The sequence below is a fragment of the Pituophis catenifer genome, unplaced genomic scaffold (genome assembly GCF_029215685.1).
Source record: "Pituophis catenifer annectens isolate HBS135680 unplaced genomic scaffold, rPitCat1.0.hap2 SCAF_3, whole genome shotgun sequence".
NCBI classification, from domain to species: domain Eukaryota; kingdom Metazoa; phylum Chordata; class Lepidosauria; order Squamata; family Colubridae; genus Pituophis; species Pituophis catenifer.
In genome coordinates, this window is record NW_027256883.1 from 193817171 (window position 1) to 193836358 (window position 19188).

Sequence of the window (19188 nt, forward strand, 5' to 3'; positions counted from 1 at the left end):
TGAGCCTGGTGAGATTCGATCTGCCAAACTGCTGGCAGCTGGTGATCAGCAGAAGTATCCTGCAGTACTGCACTCTAACCACTGCGCAACCGCGGCTTATTTGCCATCAAATCATTACCATTTTAGTAATGGAGCCCTAAAATTAATTCCAATGGTAACTACCCTGTTTTCCCCAAAATAAGACATCCCCTGATAATAAGCCCAATTGGGCTTTTGAGCGCATGGCAATAAGACCAAGCGCTTATTTCAGGGTTCAAAAAAATATAAGACAGGGTCTTATTTTCCGGGAAACACGGTAACAAGCATTATTTGTTTGCAGATTATGCACTAGACAGAATGACTGGAGAAATGGACCATCACTTTACTGGTCTTTCAATTTATATCGTATTCTGACATCCGTTTCTGGCTGCAGCATTCCAAAACCATATCTCCCGGTGTCAAAGCCTGGTATCTCCTTAGCAGGATCTATCAGTTCCAAATCAAAACAGTTTAAGAGGTGGAAAACACATCTGTAAATAGGAGGAAGCAAAAACAAATCAGTATAGCCAATGATATTGACTTTGCATTTAATATCAAGAAGTAGAAACACCTAGCCTCAACCAAAAAAGAAGGGATATTTAAACTGTAAAACTAGGCTGTACAGCATGCAAATTTGCACTTTGAGTCTTTATCCTATTAAACGTAATTTATGCAGCTGATCTTATGCAGCTTTGCTCAGAATAATGTGTGGCTTTATTGGATATTTCTAAAAGACACTGGCGGCCAGAGGTGTGATTCTTAACAAATTTACCCAGCAGTAAGATCCAGAGAAACTTTTTTTTTTTTTTTACACAAACAATGGCTTACAGTCACTTCAGACCCACAAAAGCAGGCACAACAAATCCTCAGTATGTATGGGCTGAGATATTTGTAGGCAATCAGCAGTAAGCTCTCTAAATGGATCAGTAAATGAATCCTTGAAATTTTGCTAAGGCAAAATTGAACAACAGACCAACTACCAAACTGAGGACAGGCTATTACTAATTAACAGTGAATAGTAATCTATTCTGGGGTATATAAGGAAACTAATGTCTGCTTCCTGCTTTGAATTGCAAAGTAATACCAGACATGCATGTAAAACAGAACTTGTGGTTGACATTCATCTTGTCTCCTTTCAGTCTGATGGATCACAAGATGTAAATTTTATTTATGTGCCCATTTCATGAGAAGTTACTCCGAGTGGTTATGAACATTGACTCTGGAACAAATAGATGGAGTAATCTCAGATGGAGTATCATCTGAGTAACAGATGAAGACTTCATCAAGAGTTCTAAAAATGGATTCAATCCAGGGATGGCCTTCAAAAATTTTAGCAAGGGGTTCTCTGCCCAGTTGCTGGGTGGGCATGGCTATGGTGAGCGTGGCCTAGTCAGCCTCCTGCACCATGGTGCTGGGGGCATTTTTGCCTTCCATGGGTTCCAGAGGCTTTCCTTGAGCCTCCGGGAGGAGAAAACGGCCTCCCCAGGCTCCGGAGGCCCTCTGGGGGCCGAACATCTGGTAGGCCTGTTTTTCGCCTTCCCTGAGCCTCCACGCACGCTTTGCGCTTACCTGCATCTAAAATGGGCCGCATGAGGACTCCTGGGAGGGGTGGGGTGGAAGGGGCCAGCCAGGAGTGGGATTGGGGGTTCTCTGAACTGCACAGAATCTTAGCTAGAGGTTCTCCCGAACCCCTGCAAACCCCCACCAGCCCACCCCGATTCAATCCATATTCACACCATGAAACCAAATCAAATGAACATTTCTGTTCGTTTTGTTTTGCCTTTAAGAAGTTGGCTTCTGCTACAAGCCAACCCTGGCTTTCTTTAAATGATACTATGCTTAGAGATGGGTATTTTATCAGTGTTATGCATTCACTTACAGTTTGATGCTATTAACTGCAAAGAACTTTCCAATGCAGACATTTATTCCTGCTCCCCATGGCATATTGTAATATTTGAGCCTTTGTCCTCCTTTATAGAAGTCTTTTTTTTCTGTGCCATCTGAATTGAGAAACCGGTCATATATGAACTTCTGAAAAACAAGTTTAGATAAATGTTCCTTTTCATTTGAAATAACCAATATTTTTTTAAAAAACATCTTACTTGAGATATTTAGCTGTATAAAATTCCATCCAGAAGTTTAAACTAGAATAAATGGGAGAGGAAATGGCTATATGACACATGATGGAACTGGATCCAAATCAGGCCCATTGAAATTGGTATAAACTAAGCCTAATTAACTTCAATCCCATGAATGTCTACCTGTTAAGTATAATAAGGTCTTGAAGCAATCAAAAATATTTACTGTTTGCAAAACATGGCAAAAGAAATGGAAGTAGTTACATAAGATAAAGTCTATAAGGTATTATTTTAGATTTTTCAATTTTATTTTAGTTTTTTTTATCCTGTCCTTATTATTTTTATCCTCCATAACTCCTAAATAGGAACAAGAGCTCCAATTTGATAGAGAAGGAAATAAAACTTCAACATACTAGATCCTTATACTTTTATTTAAAAAAAAAACAACACAGAGAAGATTGCAATTACTTAAAAATAATCTTCACTCTGGATACTGCTCCACTCCAAAGTAAATTTAGTTATAAAGCCTTGCTGAACATTGTGAAAATAATTTGTTATGCTGGTAAAAGGAACAGCAATTCCCTAAATGAACAACTATGCATTACTTTGCCTTCAACAGAAAGGCAAACCTTTTCCCTCTACGCTGAAGAAGAAGGAAGAATAGATAAAAGAGTTTTCCTCCCACAGATCACCTTTGTGTTGGTGTGTAGTAGAATATTTGTGGGAATTCTTGTATTGTGATCTTAACCTTCCTTCAAGTGTGATAGTAATCAGAATTTTTATATTTAGATTCTTTTTTCCCAGTCCCAGGGGGGAAAAAAACCACAGGATTTACTGTTTATTTTGGACTTGGGTTATAATATTATCATGGTTTTCTCAGCATTGTTCCTGGGAAATTATTCATAAAAGGAAGCAGGTTCTAGTGTGACTCTCTGTCAACAAAGAAAAAAATTAACAAGGTGAAGTAAAAGAGAAGCAAGTTCTCTGAACTGGGGAAGATACTGATATATTTTTAAAGACGTGCAATAGGTTGCCATAGCAACAGCCAAACAGGAATTCCAAGATAGGTTTTTACATTCTTAACTATTATTATATCATCATATTTTTATATCATAAATATGGATCCAAACTATTTTTGTTCCTGGGAAAACTCTTTGAGAGCCGATCTTATGAGAAAAAAAAAACATATTTTTGAGCTGATATGAAAGAACCATCACGAATCTTAATGTTACCCACAGAAGGTCTGCATTCCTTTCTTGATGCAATCAGTTCACACGTTCAGTGCAGGGAGAGAACCCAAGACTGATGCATTGGTGGGCTGATTTTTTTTCCCCACTCCAAATATGAAGCTAACTTATTTTTTTTGACAACTTTACAGTTAGTCCTTGACATTTTAGAATAGAATAGAATAGAATAACAGAGTTGGAAGGGACCTTGGAGGTCTTCTAGTCCAACCCCCTGCCCAGGCAGAAAACCCTACACCACGTCAGACAAATGGATATCCAACATCTTCTTAAAAATTTCCAGTGTTGGAGCATTCACAACTTCTGGAGGCAAGTTGTTCCACTTATTAATTGTTCTGTCAGGAAATTTCTCCTTAGTTCTAAATTGCTTCTCTCCTTGATTAGTTTTCCCCCATTGCTTCTTGTTCTACCCTCAGGGACTTTGAAGAATAGTTTGACTCCCTCTTCTTTGTGGCAACCCCTGAGATATTGGAACACTGCTATCATGTCTCCCCTAGTCCTTCTCTTCATCAAACTAGACATACCCAGTTCCTGCAACCGTTCTTCATTAGGAGACCGTTCTCCAGCCCCTAATCATCTTTGTTGCTCTTCTCTGCACTCTTTCTAGAGTTTCCACATCTTTTTTACATCGTGGCAACCAAAGCTAAATGCAATATTCCAAGTGTAGCCTTACCAAGGCATTATAAAGTGGTATTAACACTTCACATGATCTTGATTCTATCCCTCTGTTTATACATTTGGCTGTTTGTTTAACGAGAGCACGGAGATATCCTTGGAAAAAATGACTTACAACCGATCCTTGAAGTTACAACCATTGTCCCACCCCCATGATCATAATTTGGGCACCTGCTCACATTTGGCTCACATTTACTGTACGTCAGTTGCATCTTGTGATCGCATCCTGCAGCCACAAGCAAAGTCAGTTGGGAAGCTGGATTTGCTTAACCGCTGCATCATTTACTTAACAGCCCTGTGATACACTGACCAACCATTATGATTTATTTAAAGACCACAGTAAAAATGTTTATAAAATTGGGTTGGGTCACATGATGACTCACTTAATAACCCACATTTCTCAGCAACTGAAATTCCTGTCCCAATTGTGGCCATAAGTCGAAGATTACCTGGGTACTGAACTCACTGTGTTTAAACACAGCTGTATCATTAGAAGTCTTTAGCAGTGACATTTCCAGAAATTCCCCCAAGAATAGATATTTAAGGGTCTAGGATAGGGGTGTCAAACTGGCAGCCTGTGGGCCAGATGTGTCATACGCTGGCCACGCCCACCCATTTTAGTGAAGGGGGAAAAAGTTGTGACACGTCATGTGATAACAATGTGACAATGCAAGTTTGACACCCCTGATCTAGGACGGCTCACAACAGCCAGGTTGGTGTGGATGGGTTGGTGTGGGTAGATGGGCATGACTGGGTGGATCAGAAAGGTTGGCAGTTTGGCGGTTCGAATCCCTAGTACAGGTCTCCTGCATGAGCAGGGAGTTGGACTAGATGACCTCCAAAGTCCCCTCCAACTCTGTTACTGTTACCTAGCCATGCTGACAAAGTAAGACTCACCCAGCTGTACCCACTCATCCACGTCCACCTGGCTGCTGTGACTCGTTCCATTCCAGATCTTTAAGGCTCTACCACAGGGCTGTCAAACTCACGGCGACACGGTGTCGTCATGTGACGTATTGGGACTTCCCCACCCCCTTTGCTATACCAGGCGTGGGCATGGCCAGCGCGTGATGCATCCGACCCGCAGGCCGTGAGTTTGACAGCCCTGCTCTACCGCAAATGAAGGGAGAAAATCTGCCCACTGGTAGTTATAAGATAAGCCTGCCAGATCTTTTCCTGGGATCTCTTCCTGGGATCACAGCCTTCTAGCTTCATAACCTGACTTATACAATGTCTACATGTAGCTCTTCCCTCAGGTGATTTGCCATTATGTCATTCCCTGTAGTTTTGGCAAGTCTTAAGAATGCTGTGCACTGAGAATAATCACAGTTCTTTGCTCAATACAGTTAGTTAAGCTACATAGCATAAACAAACATCAGAGCAAAGTCGTCAGGGGAAACGGGATTCAGAATAGCACTGTTTTACCTCTGGCTCCTCATAGATTTCAGGGTCCCTCTGAGGGCTTATGAATGGGAAGAGGCAAAGCCTATCTCCTTTCCTCAGGTGGTACTCTCTGCCAGATGCCAGTCTCAGGGCCATGTCCTGAAGGACCTCTCGGCTGATAAAAGGAGCGGCTGACAAACGTAGGCTTTCATTTAAAGCACTGTCTGTAGAAAACAGAAAACCCACAGGGAAAATTATGGCACCCAAAATAGCCCAGGAGCAAAGGTGTGGATAGGCTGTCATGATATCAGTGTGCAGGGAAGAAACCATAGCTCAATTTACAGCACCGCAATTGCCACCCGAACTCCCATCATGCCAAATCCTTTAGAAACAAGACCAGCAATAAAGAAAGTGTAATAGGAACTCTTGTCCTAACATTGGGGTCCTAAGAAAACCTGCCAGAATATAATTCCGTTAGATTGCTGCTTCTTACTACAGGCTTAGACACGAAAGCCAGCTGAGTGACTTCTCTCTCAGCCAACTTACCTCACAGGGTTGTTGTTTTGGGGGAAAATAGGAGGAGGAAGCAGTAGTAGATATGTTTGTTGCCTTATTTATAAAAATAATAAAGGCAGGATGAAAAAAAAAAATCTAATAATAAATAGTGTTTGCATACTGCATCCAGTTTATTGTCTGTGGAGGTTTTTTCCCCCTTTCTTTTCTGGTGGCTTAGAACATCATGGAAACGTTGTCAACTGTAACTTATTCAAGTACAGTTGAAAAACTTTGCATGATATGCAGAAGTGTTCATACCTGTTTTATACATTTCTTATATGTAATACCCAGAGTGTAATCGGACCATAGATCTGGAAGCAATGTAATCTTAGTGATCAGGGGTGGGTTCTACTTACCTTTACTACTGGTTCGCAGCGGGGCCGCGCGCACGCTGGCTTCACTCGCGCGCATGCACCCTCTTCTGCACATGCGCAGAAGCGTTTTGGTAACATTGGGGTTGGTGGGTGGAGCCTCCCGCCAGTTTTACTACCGGTTCTATAGAACCGGTGCGAACTGAGGGCAACCCACCACTGTTTGTGATACCGCAGTATCACAAATTGTTTCAACTTCTACTCTCACAATGACGCTATAGGACTCTGCACACCAGAACAAGACACAAACAACAGTTTTTTCCTGAATGCTATCACTCTGCTATCACTCTGCTAATTCCCACAACACTGTCATTTTTTTTTTTTTTGCTTTAATTTATATGCTGCCTTCTCCGGAGACTCAGGGCGGCTTACAACGCGTTAAGCAATACTAAGTCTTAACTACTAAGACTGTATTACTATTCTTCTTCTCATCCTTACTAGTACCTATCTCTTCCCACTTATGGCTATATCCATGTTGCTTGTATCTTTAAAACTTATATTGTTTTTATTGTTTCCTAGTATGACTTGATTGCTTATTAGTAACCTATGACTATCACTAAGTGTTTTATCTGATGATTTTTGATGAATATATTTTATTTTTTCTTTATGTACACTGAGAGCATATGCACCAAAGACAAATTCCTTGTGTGTCCAATCACAATTGGCCAAAAAAAAATTCTATTCTATTCTATTCTATTCTATTCTATTCTATTCTATTCTATTCTATTCTATTCTATTCTATTCAAGAATGAAGAGAGGGAGAGAAAAAAACTTTCTATAAAAAGCGAATCAGCAGAGGGCAAAGATAATGCTACAATTTCTTTTACCCATTCATCTATTTTTTGTGTTGGGAATTTTCCCATGGAGAAAAGGCAGTTTCCAATCATACAGTTCAGTTGTGTTGAAACAGTTACCTTCACCATGTGATGTTATGTGATGATATGTATTTTGTATGAGAGGTAACACATTTTTCTATATACCTACGGCTGAGACTAATACTGTATTAAGATGCTGACAACATGGAACTTACTTTAGCCTTTGATTTTAATAGGATTATTGGCGATTTCTTTTTGTATTTATAAAGGGGTTTTTGCGAGGCATATGCTGATCTTTAGCACAAAGACTGCAATTAAAATGCTTTACTGCTAGTTTTAATAGCAGTTCTAAATATAGATCATCTGCATTTTCTTAAAGGAGACGTGACTGGGGCAAAGAAATTGTAGGAATCTGAGAGTTAAATGTCATGATTTAAAATTACAATTCTGTCCTCTACTGAAAGGTTGCTATGTCTTTTCAGAGGTCCCCTTACTACATTTTGAAAGTACTTTTTGCAAATCTCAGACTAGGGATGAGATGAAATGTGAGAAAGAGGGCACAGTGGTAGCAGAAGACCTTGAAAGTTAGATGGAACATACTGAACATTTCCCATTTAACCTGAGATACAGCTTTTGACACTGCAATACATTGGTTGCTGATTAAGTATATGCCATCATACAATCATATGCATAAACTCCAATTGGCCATGCAGCCCAATCCTCAATAGATCAGATTATAGTTACCGTAAGATATTTCTCTTTAATCAACATCTGCAACTTTGGCTTATTGTTGATTAGCTCAATTTATAACCCTCGTCTGGGGTTCTATACACCTGAATTAATAGCTAATTCATGGTTAACAGCCACTATTAAGGGTGCAGGAATAGCTACAAACAGGATAAGAGAATACTTTTATTTTTTCATTAAACATTGGCTACTGAAAAGATTGTTGGGGTTATACAGCAAGGGAAACAGAGACAATGATCAGACTGGTTAACTTGACTGGCTGTGAACCAAATGGAAAGTTAGTTCCCCACTGTAATATAAATGAAGTCTACAATAATGGCTTCCATAAATAATTCCATTATATCCTATGCAGGGGTGCTTTTCCTGCCCAAGACAGCTCTCATTTCAAGGTCATCTTGGATGTCACTGGATGTTTTTGGGATTTTCTCTCAAACTTTGCCAACCCTGAATTTGAAAGACATGGCACCTAGGCACATACTGCTGCCTTCCTCTCGGTGATCATTTCCACATGTTTACCAAGATAAAAAGACTGGATACAACATGGAGACAGCTAAAGGGAAAATCTGATATTCGCTATGCTTTAAGTAAAGAAAATCAAAGAGACAGATAGGATGGTGTAAGAAGCTTTCCCAGATCCAGTGATGACAGTGGTAAATATTTAACTGACACTTAAGGAATTAAATTGCTCAGGGCTAGATGAATGACATGTTACTAACCAAAAATGGGTGTGCTATCCAAAACGTCTTGGTTGATTATCTCACAAATTGGCCTGGTTGCTAATCGTCTGTTTCTAAATAGTTTTTCCATTTCAGCTTGAATTGCTGCCATGACTGGAGGATGTTTTAAAAGAAACAGGAGAAGCCAAAAAACTGCTGGGCCAGCATTACTCTAAAAAAGAAACAACAAAGGAATCAGACAGAATTTAATGCCAGAGAACACATATAGAACTTTATCACAAAGCAACAAAATCTGATCCAATTTAAATATCCTTTTGGTTAAAATCAACAGGGTCTGTTTCACCTTCAATAAGAAAGTTCCACATTAGCAGTTTAATAAATGAACAACAGGGTGGCCTTAGAAGGACTGCCTTGAAAAGCTGAGAAATAACCCTAAGCCTTCCACAGTATTAGCGATACTATACACACAAACTAATAGCTGCTTTAGAAATCTAACAAATTTCATAATACCTTAATGTACTCATTTAACCATATTCTCAACCTGGCCTTCAGTTGCTGCTACTGAATGCCAGCTCAGTCTGTAATAAGGCTTTTCTCATCCACAGTTAAATTATGGATGAGAGGGCGAACCAGCATTGTCCCAAAGATGCTTTTTCAAGAGGCAACTGAATTTTTTGGTACCAGAAAGTCCAGTTGCCCCTTGAAAAAAGCATCTTTGGGACAACCATGACCCAAAATGAGAATGGAGAATCTCCATAGACATTTAGCAAACCAGCATTGTATTACCAAGGCTTGGCTGGGTTCTGAAATGGGGGTTTTCCTTTCTGAAATTTGCCCGGCTGTATTTCAATGTGGTATCAACCAAAACTCTGGGGTAGGGAAAGATTTATGAGAATCGTTATCAGGGAATCTCTTGTGACTTCAGGAGCTGTGCCTCACAGATCCCTGGTTGTGAGACTCAGTTCATTAAGTTAGGCTCTAAGGATCATTTGGGATTATTGCTGTTGTATCAACTTCCATGCTGCATAGCAACTTCCCTGCCTGAGCTGTTTGACTCCATTTGTTCAGGTTGGACGTGGAGGTCCCCAGATTTACGACTCTAAGGTTAATCTCCCTTCCCTGAGAATGGCGTCTGAGTGGCTTTGAAGTTCATAGCTTCCATGACAGCCTTGGGCCTATCCCAGACCTTCCAGAGCAGGGGAGGGTTGTATTTACCTTTATTACTGGTTCGCAATGGGGCCGCGCATGTGCTTACTTTGCTCTCTCTCTCTCTCTCTCTCTCTCTCTCTCTTCTGTGGATATGCAGAAGCTTTCTGATGACGTTGGGGTCGGTGGGATGAAGCCTCCCGCCGGTTTTACTACTGGTTCTTGCGAACAGGTCCGAACTAGGGACAACCCACCACTGATCCAAAGTCTGACTCAGGACAATGGTCACATTCTAGATTTGATGTTCCTGTCAGAGCAGTGGCAATATGATCCAAAATGGCGGGAGCTTGTGCTACCTCCTTTGTCGTGATTGGATCATATTCTGATTTCTTGGGATTCTCCAGTGTCATGACCTACCACAGGGAGGTTGAACCATCTGAAATCCGGGCTGCCACTTGTAAGAAGGGTGTGTCTAAGATCTTGGATCAGATTATGCCCATGCAAGCTCTCCTTTCTCAGGAATCCCAGTACTCCCCATGATTTGAGGGAGATCTAAGATTTATACAGAGATTAAAGGGCTTTGCAAATTATCACTGCACTTTAACAACAAATTTTAACCCACTGGTTTTAAAATATTTAGATGAAAAACCCTAGTCTGGAAACTTTAAAAAAAGCTAAAGGAGGTCTTTTTCTACTCAGCCCATCCTGCAATATCCTGATCCTACTTGGCCATTTTATAAAGGACACTAGTACTTCTGATTTTTGCAGTAAGACATTTTGCTATAAGATGCAGCAAAAACATAGAGCTTTATTTCTCAAGAAAATTAAACCCATTAGAACAGCACTATACTATCCAGGATCAGGACTGCAAAGGTAGCCTTTGAAGCTTGGAGGCATCTACTAGGAGGAGAAATGCTGGGGAAATCTGAACATAATAACCTGGATTGCCTGCAAACTGTTCACTAGCTAAATCAAGGAGAGATCTAGTGGCCTTTGTTTTTTCTCCTGGGTTATTTTTGAAATGTTTTATAGTTTTAAAATGATTTATATTCCTAGCACTTAGGAAAAAAATATACAGATGTTTTGGGCTGGAAACTGGAATAATAACTGAAGTGCTCTTCTTGAGAATTTTGCATTTGTGACACCTCCAATCCAGTGATGGGTTGCCCCTGGTTCGGACTGGTTCGCAAGAACCGGTAGTAAAACTGGCGGGAGGCCCTGCCCACTGCCCCGGATGTCGTCATCGGCGATCTGCGCATGCGAAGCGAGCGCGTGTGCACGATCCTATTACAAACCGGTAGTAAAGGTAACTAGAACCCACCCCTGCTCCAATCCATTAATAAATTGGGCTAAACAGCAGTTGTGTGGGAGCCCTCATGAACCCCCAGGTTATACAAAAACTCAGAATATTCCTAATGTCCATTTTTTTCTAGGAACCTGTATTCCTACTATTCTTCATTACTGAGACTGCTGTTATATTTCCCCTGGTAACTTAAAAAAGAGATATGACAGCTCATTTTGGACACTAACACCTTTCATGTGGTTCTGAGATACTTCTAGTGGCCACAATTAAGAAAAGTAAAAAAAGGAACTTCTTGGATAGTCTATCACCATGCCAAGGGCAAAGCTGAGTATGCCTCTCCCATTATAAACCTGTCCAGCTATTAAAACCTGCAGATTTCATGAAGATATCTCTACTGTCAGAGTCATTATTCCAAAGAGCTGCATTTGGTTTTCGTGTTCTTTTCAAATTCTGTATCTTGCCATTTTCCCCCCTAAAGAATGATGGTAAAATAGCAGAGACCAAAGTATTTGATTTTCAATTTGTATCACTTTTCAATCTTATCCATTTAGTTCCATCTTCTAGGCATTCAATAGCATTCTAAAGGTGACGTATGTCACCTTGCTCATGTATGTTGTTTAGAGGTCCTTTTATAATATTGGTCATCCTTATGTGCGTAAAATCTTTTCTCAGTTCAGATGAAAATGAGACAAGCAGGAAGATGGTTAAAGTCCCTTCCAGTCTATGACATGTTTGTTTCATTGTTTGGGTTAGCCATTTTGTTATTGGTATTGTTATATGCTTTTTGCTTATTTACCATATTTTTCGGAGTATAAGATGCACCGGAGTATAAGATGCACCTATCTTTTTTGGCGAGGAAAAGAAGAAAAAGAAATCTCCCTCTGCCTCTGAGCAATTTTGCCTCGTTGCAGCAAACATCAAACAGCCTGCTTTACTTTCATTTTCGTTTTCAGCATAGCTTGATTAGCACAAGGGGAAAAAAAATCTGCTCCAGCAATTTACCTCTTTGCAGCAAGCAGCAGAGTCCTGCGCAAAACAGCTGAGGGCAAATCAGCTGAGAGTCAGGAGGTCGATCCAATCAACTTGTGCTAATTAGCCTGTGCTGAAGCTGAAAGGAGCTGTTTTTTCTTGCTGTTTCCTCGCAAGGAGATAACTGCTGGGAGGCAGAGGCCAACGGGTGGAGGCCAGTGGGTGGGCGGGGTTACATTCGGTGTATAAGACACACCTAAATTTTCACCCCCTTTTGGGGAGAAAAAGGTGCGTTTTATATTCCGAAAAATACAGTATTTTTAAAATTTGTTTTTATGTTATGGGCCATCAAAGAGTTACCTTATAGGGAAGATGGCAGCATAGAAATTTAATAAGCAAACGAACAGATTGGAGTCAGGTGGTAAGTGTAAATAAATAAACAGACAAACAAACAAACAAACAAGGAAGCAAGCTGGCTAGCCAGCTTTAAGCAGTGCAATATGGAGACTTGGTTCTTGGGAACAACTCGATATTCCCTAACCACGGCCATTCTTTCTCACCACTGCATCTCACAGGAATGCTTATTTCAGAATCTGAGAAACAGAAAACAGGAAGCCCCAGCATTTCCTATTGTTCTCTGCTTGCTTATTAAAATTGAGATGAAGTGAAATGCAATACAGCACTATTGTTGATTGCAAGTACATCAAGAGTACATCAAATCCAATAGAGAGAAGTGCAAAGAATAAATAATACATGCTGATTTTGGAAGGGTGAGATGCAAGATTTTGTTCTTGCTTGGGTTTTTTTTTTTTTTTAAGGATGGCTGTTCTTTTAATTAAAGTGCAGCCATTAAAAGTGGGGTGGAGGCAAGAGAATCAAAGTGCATCCGGGCTTTTAATTATTAAATGTGGTGACCAAATGGATCTATTCATGTTGTAGGATGGGGGGGGAGTCTCTCTTGCTGCCTTGAAAGCTGCATTCTAAAAATTCTTATTGTCTCTTTTCAATGTATAAGAACTGAAGCTTGGAGTGTCTTGGGGAGCAGATTTGCTAACACAAGTCAGGATAATTATTATGAGAGGGACAGGAAATTAAATATTTTAGATCAGGGCTTCCAATTATATTGCATGCGCTGGCTGAGGAATTCTGGGAGTTGAAGTCCACAAGTCGTAAAGTTGCCAAGGTTGGAAACCCCTGTGCTAAAGAACAAGAAACAGATCTTTCATATTTGACTCAGAAATCTCACCTGTCCTTTTAAAAAACATTGAGATGGCAAACACAGTACTTTTTATTATTTTTAGGTGTGCCAAAAAAGAGGTCTAGCCACTGAAGTATTGTGTGTGCCCTTGGTATGCAGGTTCAAGGGGTTCCTGAGAGTAAAATTCACATTTGTCACTATAAAAAAAATATGAGCCATCTTATAAAATATCAGAGTACTTATCCATTTAGCTCCATATTTTTAACCACTCCTTTAAGATTTCATGCAAGGGTTTCTCTCCTGTTAGCTACTCAATAACTTTTCTAACCAGAGTCATAAAGACACAAAGAACTGCAACTGAGAAGTTTTATATGTAACGGTACTCTACTTTTGATAAATGATTTCTCTTCCATTATGATTATAATACTATTAACGTTATTATAATGATTTTATTTTCAATCTTTCTTCCTCATGGGGAAATAAGCCAACTTCCTGTACATCCAATTTACTGTACATACCCTCTCTACACTGCAGCCTCTCTTTCAACTATACCTCCTGTTCAGAGATCTGATCTATCTCTGCTTTGTTTCAACGTTGTCTTCTGCAGCGTGCAGGTCTCTTTTCTAGATGAGACATGGGTTAAAAAACAGCCTTCCCAGCCTGTTTTACATGAATTACAGCAGGGGTTTTCAAACTTGGCAACTTTAAGATGTGTGGACTTCAACTCACAGAATTCCCAGTCAGTTTGCTGGCTAGAGAATTCTAGGAGTTGAAGTCTTCCTATCTTAAAATTGCCAAGTTTGAAAAACACTGAATTAGAGCATCTCTCATTACAGTCTGCCGTGTTCAACGTTTCTAAAACTGAAGGTAGAAAATAGGAGTGGGCTGACTGTTTGAAACCAAACATTGGAACAAAAAAAAAATGCAATTATTGCTATAGAAACTCACATATTTTCTGAGTTTACTTATGTACCTTGTGGCAGTCAAAGGAAGATAATTCCAAAGGGATCAAGGGGGAAAAAAAATCAATCCTCTATTTTTTTTTTAGGGGGTCACTACTTTTAATCATGTAAATCCAATTCCAATCATCTACATGCAGATGGATAGATTTTCCATACAGGGAACCCTTTACCAACCTGAACACATCAAAGGAAGATGTAAACACGAAGTCCACTATTGGAGATGTTGGCAGGCCTAGTATTGATTATCCCAATTGAAGACTGACACTACACAAACATTAATAGTATTTCGAGTAGTATACACATGGGGGTTATTTTTTTCAAAAAAAAAAAAATCAGGGTATTTGTCATCAATGATCACCAATAAATGAGGAACCATTTTGCCCCTCAAGACCATCAAGCTTCCCGCTCATTCTCATGCACCTTTTCCCAATGTTGTGGCCCACCGGTGGCCAGCAGAGCTGGCAGCAGAGTTGGACAGTGAGGAGGTTTGGGAGGAACTTTGGCCAGTCCTGGGGGCTGGGGAAAGCTCGGATGAGGGCTCTGCGTCGGAGGCAGAGAGGGAGTTAGACAGCAGCAAGGCAGAGGAACAGCTGGAGCCTGTTCCCAGTGTGCGCATGCGCAGAGCTGCCAGAAGACAAGAACAACTCAGAAAGCAGTGTCGACTCAGGAGTAAAGCCACACCTTGGAGGTGATTGTCCCCTCCCACAGGAAATAAAAGAGGAGCAAACAGGGAATGGGCTTTTGCAGGAAACAATTCGTTCGTTCAATGACTCTGAGAGATGCTGTGCCAAGTTTTGCCTTGTACTGCGGTTGGAAACAAGTTACGTGGCAGCTTGCCAAATGAGATAAGGTGTGTTGAGAAATATTCCTTTGAAAAACTGTTTGGACAAACCTTGCTGACTTTGAATGAACGTAATTCACAGTCGTGTAAATAAAAGAGGTTTTACCAGGACCAATTCCTGCCTCCTGCTTGTTAAGGGAGCCTAGGTCAGAACCCAGATACACAGTGAGGCCTCATCCACTTTCTCCTTTTGACGATTCTTTCATTCCTTCCAGAACCCCACTAAAGATCTCCAGCTGGCAGAGATAAGAGTACATTCTTTCCTGCTCCAAAGGTGCTTTTTTCAAAAGGTAACTGGGCTTTTGTTGGGTTTTTTCCTTGAAAACTTTTCGTTTTTCATCCAGTTTGAAGAAGCTTCTTAGATGAGGAGTGACACATTTTCAAGGAGGAAAAAAAACAAGAAAAGTCCAGCTGCCTTTTGAAAAAAGCACCTTTGAGAGAAACTCCATAGACATTATGTCCTGCCATTAGTGTTAATAAGGAACAAGTGGTCCATGATGGAAGGCTGATATTAACATACAATATTTATATTTTTCAATTGATTCTGGGCCATAGGTATGTTTTTCTAAACTCTATCCTTTGCATATAAATAGTTCGTGTAAGAGGATGGAACTTAAGATTGAGAAACCATAAAGAGGATGAAATGCAGGAAGTAAAATTGCATGTTTACCTGAGTACTCCAGAGTTGCAGTACCATGGCTCTAGTTTGCATATCTTCATTCACACCAAGGTCTACCAAGTGTTCCTTATAGATGTTCAACCAAACACTTCGGTTTGCTCGGCTGTCCAGTCTTTCCATAGAAAATAAATTCCAAAGATCCTTCCTGGTGTTGTAAAATTTCTGTTTTTCCACTATACAGAGAAGTACCAAAGATATAAATATGGATGATAGGTGGTGATTATTGGGGCCTTCCTCCAATAAAATCAGAAGGCCTATCTTATTTTATCCTGAAAACAACCACGTAAAGTAGAGATGTTCTCAACTTTTATTACATATTTTATGAAAATAAATTTATAATCTCTCTCTCTCTCTCTCTCTCTCTCTCTCTCTCTCTCTCTCTCTCTCTCTCAAACATGTTTTATTTGCAATTTTCTTTTCACACCATATATATTTTGTGGACAATGTATTGACTGGGTCAAATCTTTTTTAAACAATGCTAACAATAATATATAAATAAGTATGTGTAATCCTAATCTTCCAACTTCAACAATACTATTTTCTCTTCATAATTCTTTATCATTTTTCCCATTAATTCATTTTTTTAAAAAAATTTGATTTATATGCCGCCCTTCTCCGGAGACTCAGGGTGGCTTACAATGCGTTAAGCAATAGCTTTCATACTTTTGTATATTTATACAAAGTCAGCTTATTGCCCCCACAAACTGGGTCCTCATTTAACCTACCTTAGAAAGGATGGAAGGCTGAGTCAACCTTGAGCCTGGTAAGATTCGAACCTGCAGAAATTGCAGGCAGCTGTGTTAATTACAGGGTGCATTAAACCACTGTACTACCAAGGCTCCTTTAAACATAGATAACATTTCTTTGCCCTATGTATTTGTTATCCCCTACTAAATTACTAATATTTAATATTTTAAGAATTACTCATTATTCCACCATAACTTCAATATTCCAAATGTGTAGCATTACTAATAAAGCCAAATATTAACAATATTTAATCAATCCTGGGAGTGTATCTCAAAATCCTCACAATTTCTAATCCTTAATATTTTAAATTCACAATATACTTTAACATACTATTAATGTTAATAATACAATTAAATTACCTAATCCTAAATTTCCATCTACTAAGCTTAACTTATTTTTAGTTATCGTAAATTGTATTATCTATTAATTTATATACTACTATTTTCCCTATTCTCTCTCTTTCTTCTGGCAGGGGCCTTTGTGGTTCTTACTGAAGAGGGATAATAAATAAATGAAAGTAGCTTTCCATCATGCTACCACATGAATTTCACGGGTGAGCAAGAATTCGATCCTCAAAGCCAAACATTATGTCTGAGTTTTTAGCTCAGATCACTCAGGATGTATTTATTTTCAGGTCTTGTGTACCTTCATTACTTGCACGCTCTTTACATCTAGTAGGTATCAGGCTGAGAAAGCCTCTTCTATGATTAAATCAGGGATCAAGAAGTCAGAGGAAGAAAGAAAGAAAAGGGAGGGATGGAGGCAAGCTGTATGTGATTAGTGAGGCAGGTGCTATTGCTTATCAACCTGGGACCACAGGTAGGAGGTATAGTAGCATCTACAGAGTCTCTTACGGACATTCATTAACAGAATTGGTGCATACACAAGTTTATTTCTTCACTCTCTATAAACTGTACTCCCCAGGTAAAGTGCTGTGGGAAGCATAAATGTTTTCTGTGTTTGTTTGAGAAGGTGCTGTAATAATTGATAAACATTTACACATGATTTCATTGTACATTATCTATTTCCTCTAAATAATGCAATCTATGGCTTTTCTTTTTTTTCCTTTTTCCTTTTCCTTTTCCTTCCTCTTCCCTCCCGCCCCCTCTTCTCTCTCTGTGTGTGAGAGAGAGAGATTGCCTGGATGGTGGACAAGTCCTTTCAGTTTTCTTGGCAAGAGCTGAGACAGAGGGACTGACAGTTGGTTTTGTGCAGGGGTGAAATTCAGCAGGTTCTGACAGGTTCTGGAGAACCGGTAGTGGAAATTTTGAGTAGTTTGGAGAACTGGCAAATACCACCTCTGGCTGGCCCCAGAGTGGGGTGAGATTTTGCAATATCCTTCCCCCAGGAGTGGGGAAGGAATGGGGATTTTGCAGTATCCTTCCCCTGCCACACCCATCAAGCCACATGACGCTCACCAAGCCACGCCCACAGAACCGGTAGTAAAAAAATTTGAGTTTTGTGCCTAAAGCAGGACTAGAATTTCCCATCTCCTAGTTTCTAGCCTGATGCTTCATCAATCTGGCTCTCATTGAGGCATATCTACTCAGAAGTAATTTCAACTCCTCAGAAATTAGCGGTATAGGAATCCAGCCTCAATCATACTAGCCTCAAGAGGGTCAATCTCAGCTTTTCAAACATTATGCACTCTGTTATCGAACAAGGCATATGTACTAGCTAAAGACTAGACTAGACCTCTATTCTGTGGTTTACGTTCTAGTTCTCATTAGGTATTTTTCAGTTTTAAGGGTGAAACAAATTGCAGGTCTTAGCCAATTATAGGTGCAGGTCCAGACCTGTATAGATCAGAGGACCTTCAAAGGATCACCATGCAGGAGAAATGGTGGCAAGCCATAATACATGAGATTCTGCATTTGAGTCATTTCTGCAGCTGTCAATGACAGCATTCATTTTAAGATGTTTATTTTATTGGAATGTGATGATAGATGCAAGAGAGTTCAAGTTGATGATGAAAGGGTACATCACGATCTGAAAAGCATAATATCCTACTTACAAGTATTTTTTTTTCTTTGAAACACTTTTACTAATTTAAACACTGGCAAGAAAGAGAGCTCTGCTTGTTTTGTAAGCTTGGACTGAAAACACTGACAGAATCGTTATAAAATTACCCTATTATCTCATCCTGCAAGAGGAGGAAAGCTGGATGGACCTATCCATTCCAACTGCCTGTAATGAAAAGGATCTAAAAGATTGCACAATGGCACCATCTACTGTTTGTAAATTTCCTCTTGTAAATTCCCTTTTCCCAATAGTGCCATTTAAATGATGTAGTTGTTTACTACTCTTTCAGGAAGAAAAAGCTTCACCAACAATAATAAGATTACTACCATTACCTCTTTTATAAGGTTGCATTTATTCTATTAATTAATCACATTTACTCAGTAGTTTTATAGTTGTTGTTTTGTTTGCTTGTTTTGTTCCTGGGAAAACCCCTTTAATAGAGAAAAAGCAGCTACGATATTCCTATTAAAATACTAGGTATAGTGCAAATATAGACATGAATTTAAACATGGAAGCTCTATACTATACTATACTATACTATACTATACTATACTATACTATACTATACTATAATCTATCCATCCTTCTGTCCGTCATCTATCTATCCTTCTGTCCGTCATCTATCTATCTATCTATCTATCTATCTATCTATCTATCTATCTATCTATCTATCTATCCTTCTGTCCGTCATCTATTATCTATCTATCTATCCTTCTGTCCGTCATCTATCTATTTATCTATCTATCTATCTATCTATC

General features: G+C 39.5%; 1 protein-coding gene across 1 annotated transcript in view; it reads right to left on the reverse strand.

The window, feature by feature from the left end:
* Positions 1-361: 361 nt before the first annotated feature.
* PTGIS (prostaglandin I2 synthase) overlaps positions 362-19188 on the reverse strand; it is a 49240-nt gene continuing 30413 nt past the window's right edge. The window contains exons 6-10 of the mRNA XM_070940040.1: positions 15653-15834; positions 8603-8774; positions 5441-5622; positions 1898-2049; positions 362-509 (exon numbers count right to left, since the gene is read on the reverse strand). Coding sequence (XP_070796141.1) covers positions 362-509; positions 1898-2049; positions 5441-5622; positions 8603-8774; positions 15653-15834 — 836 coding nt within the window. The remainder of the gene's footprint in view (positions 510-1897; positions 2050-5440; positions 5623-8602; positions 8775-15652; positions 15835-19188) is intronic.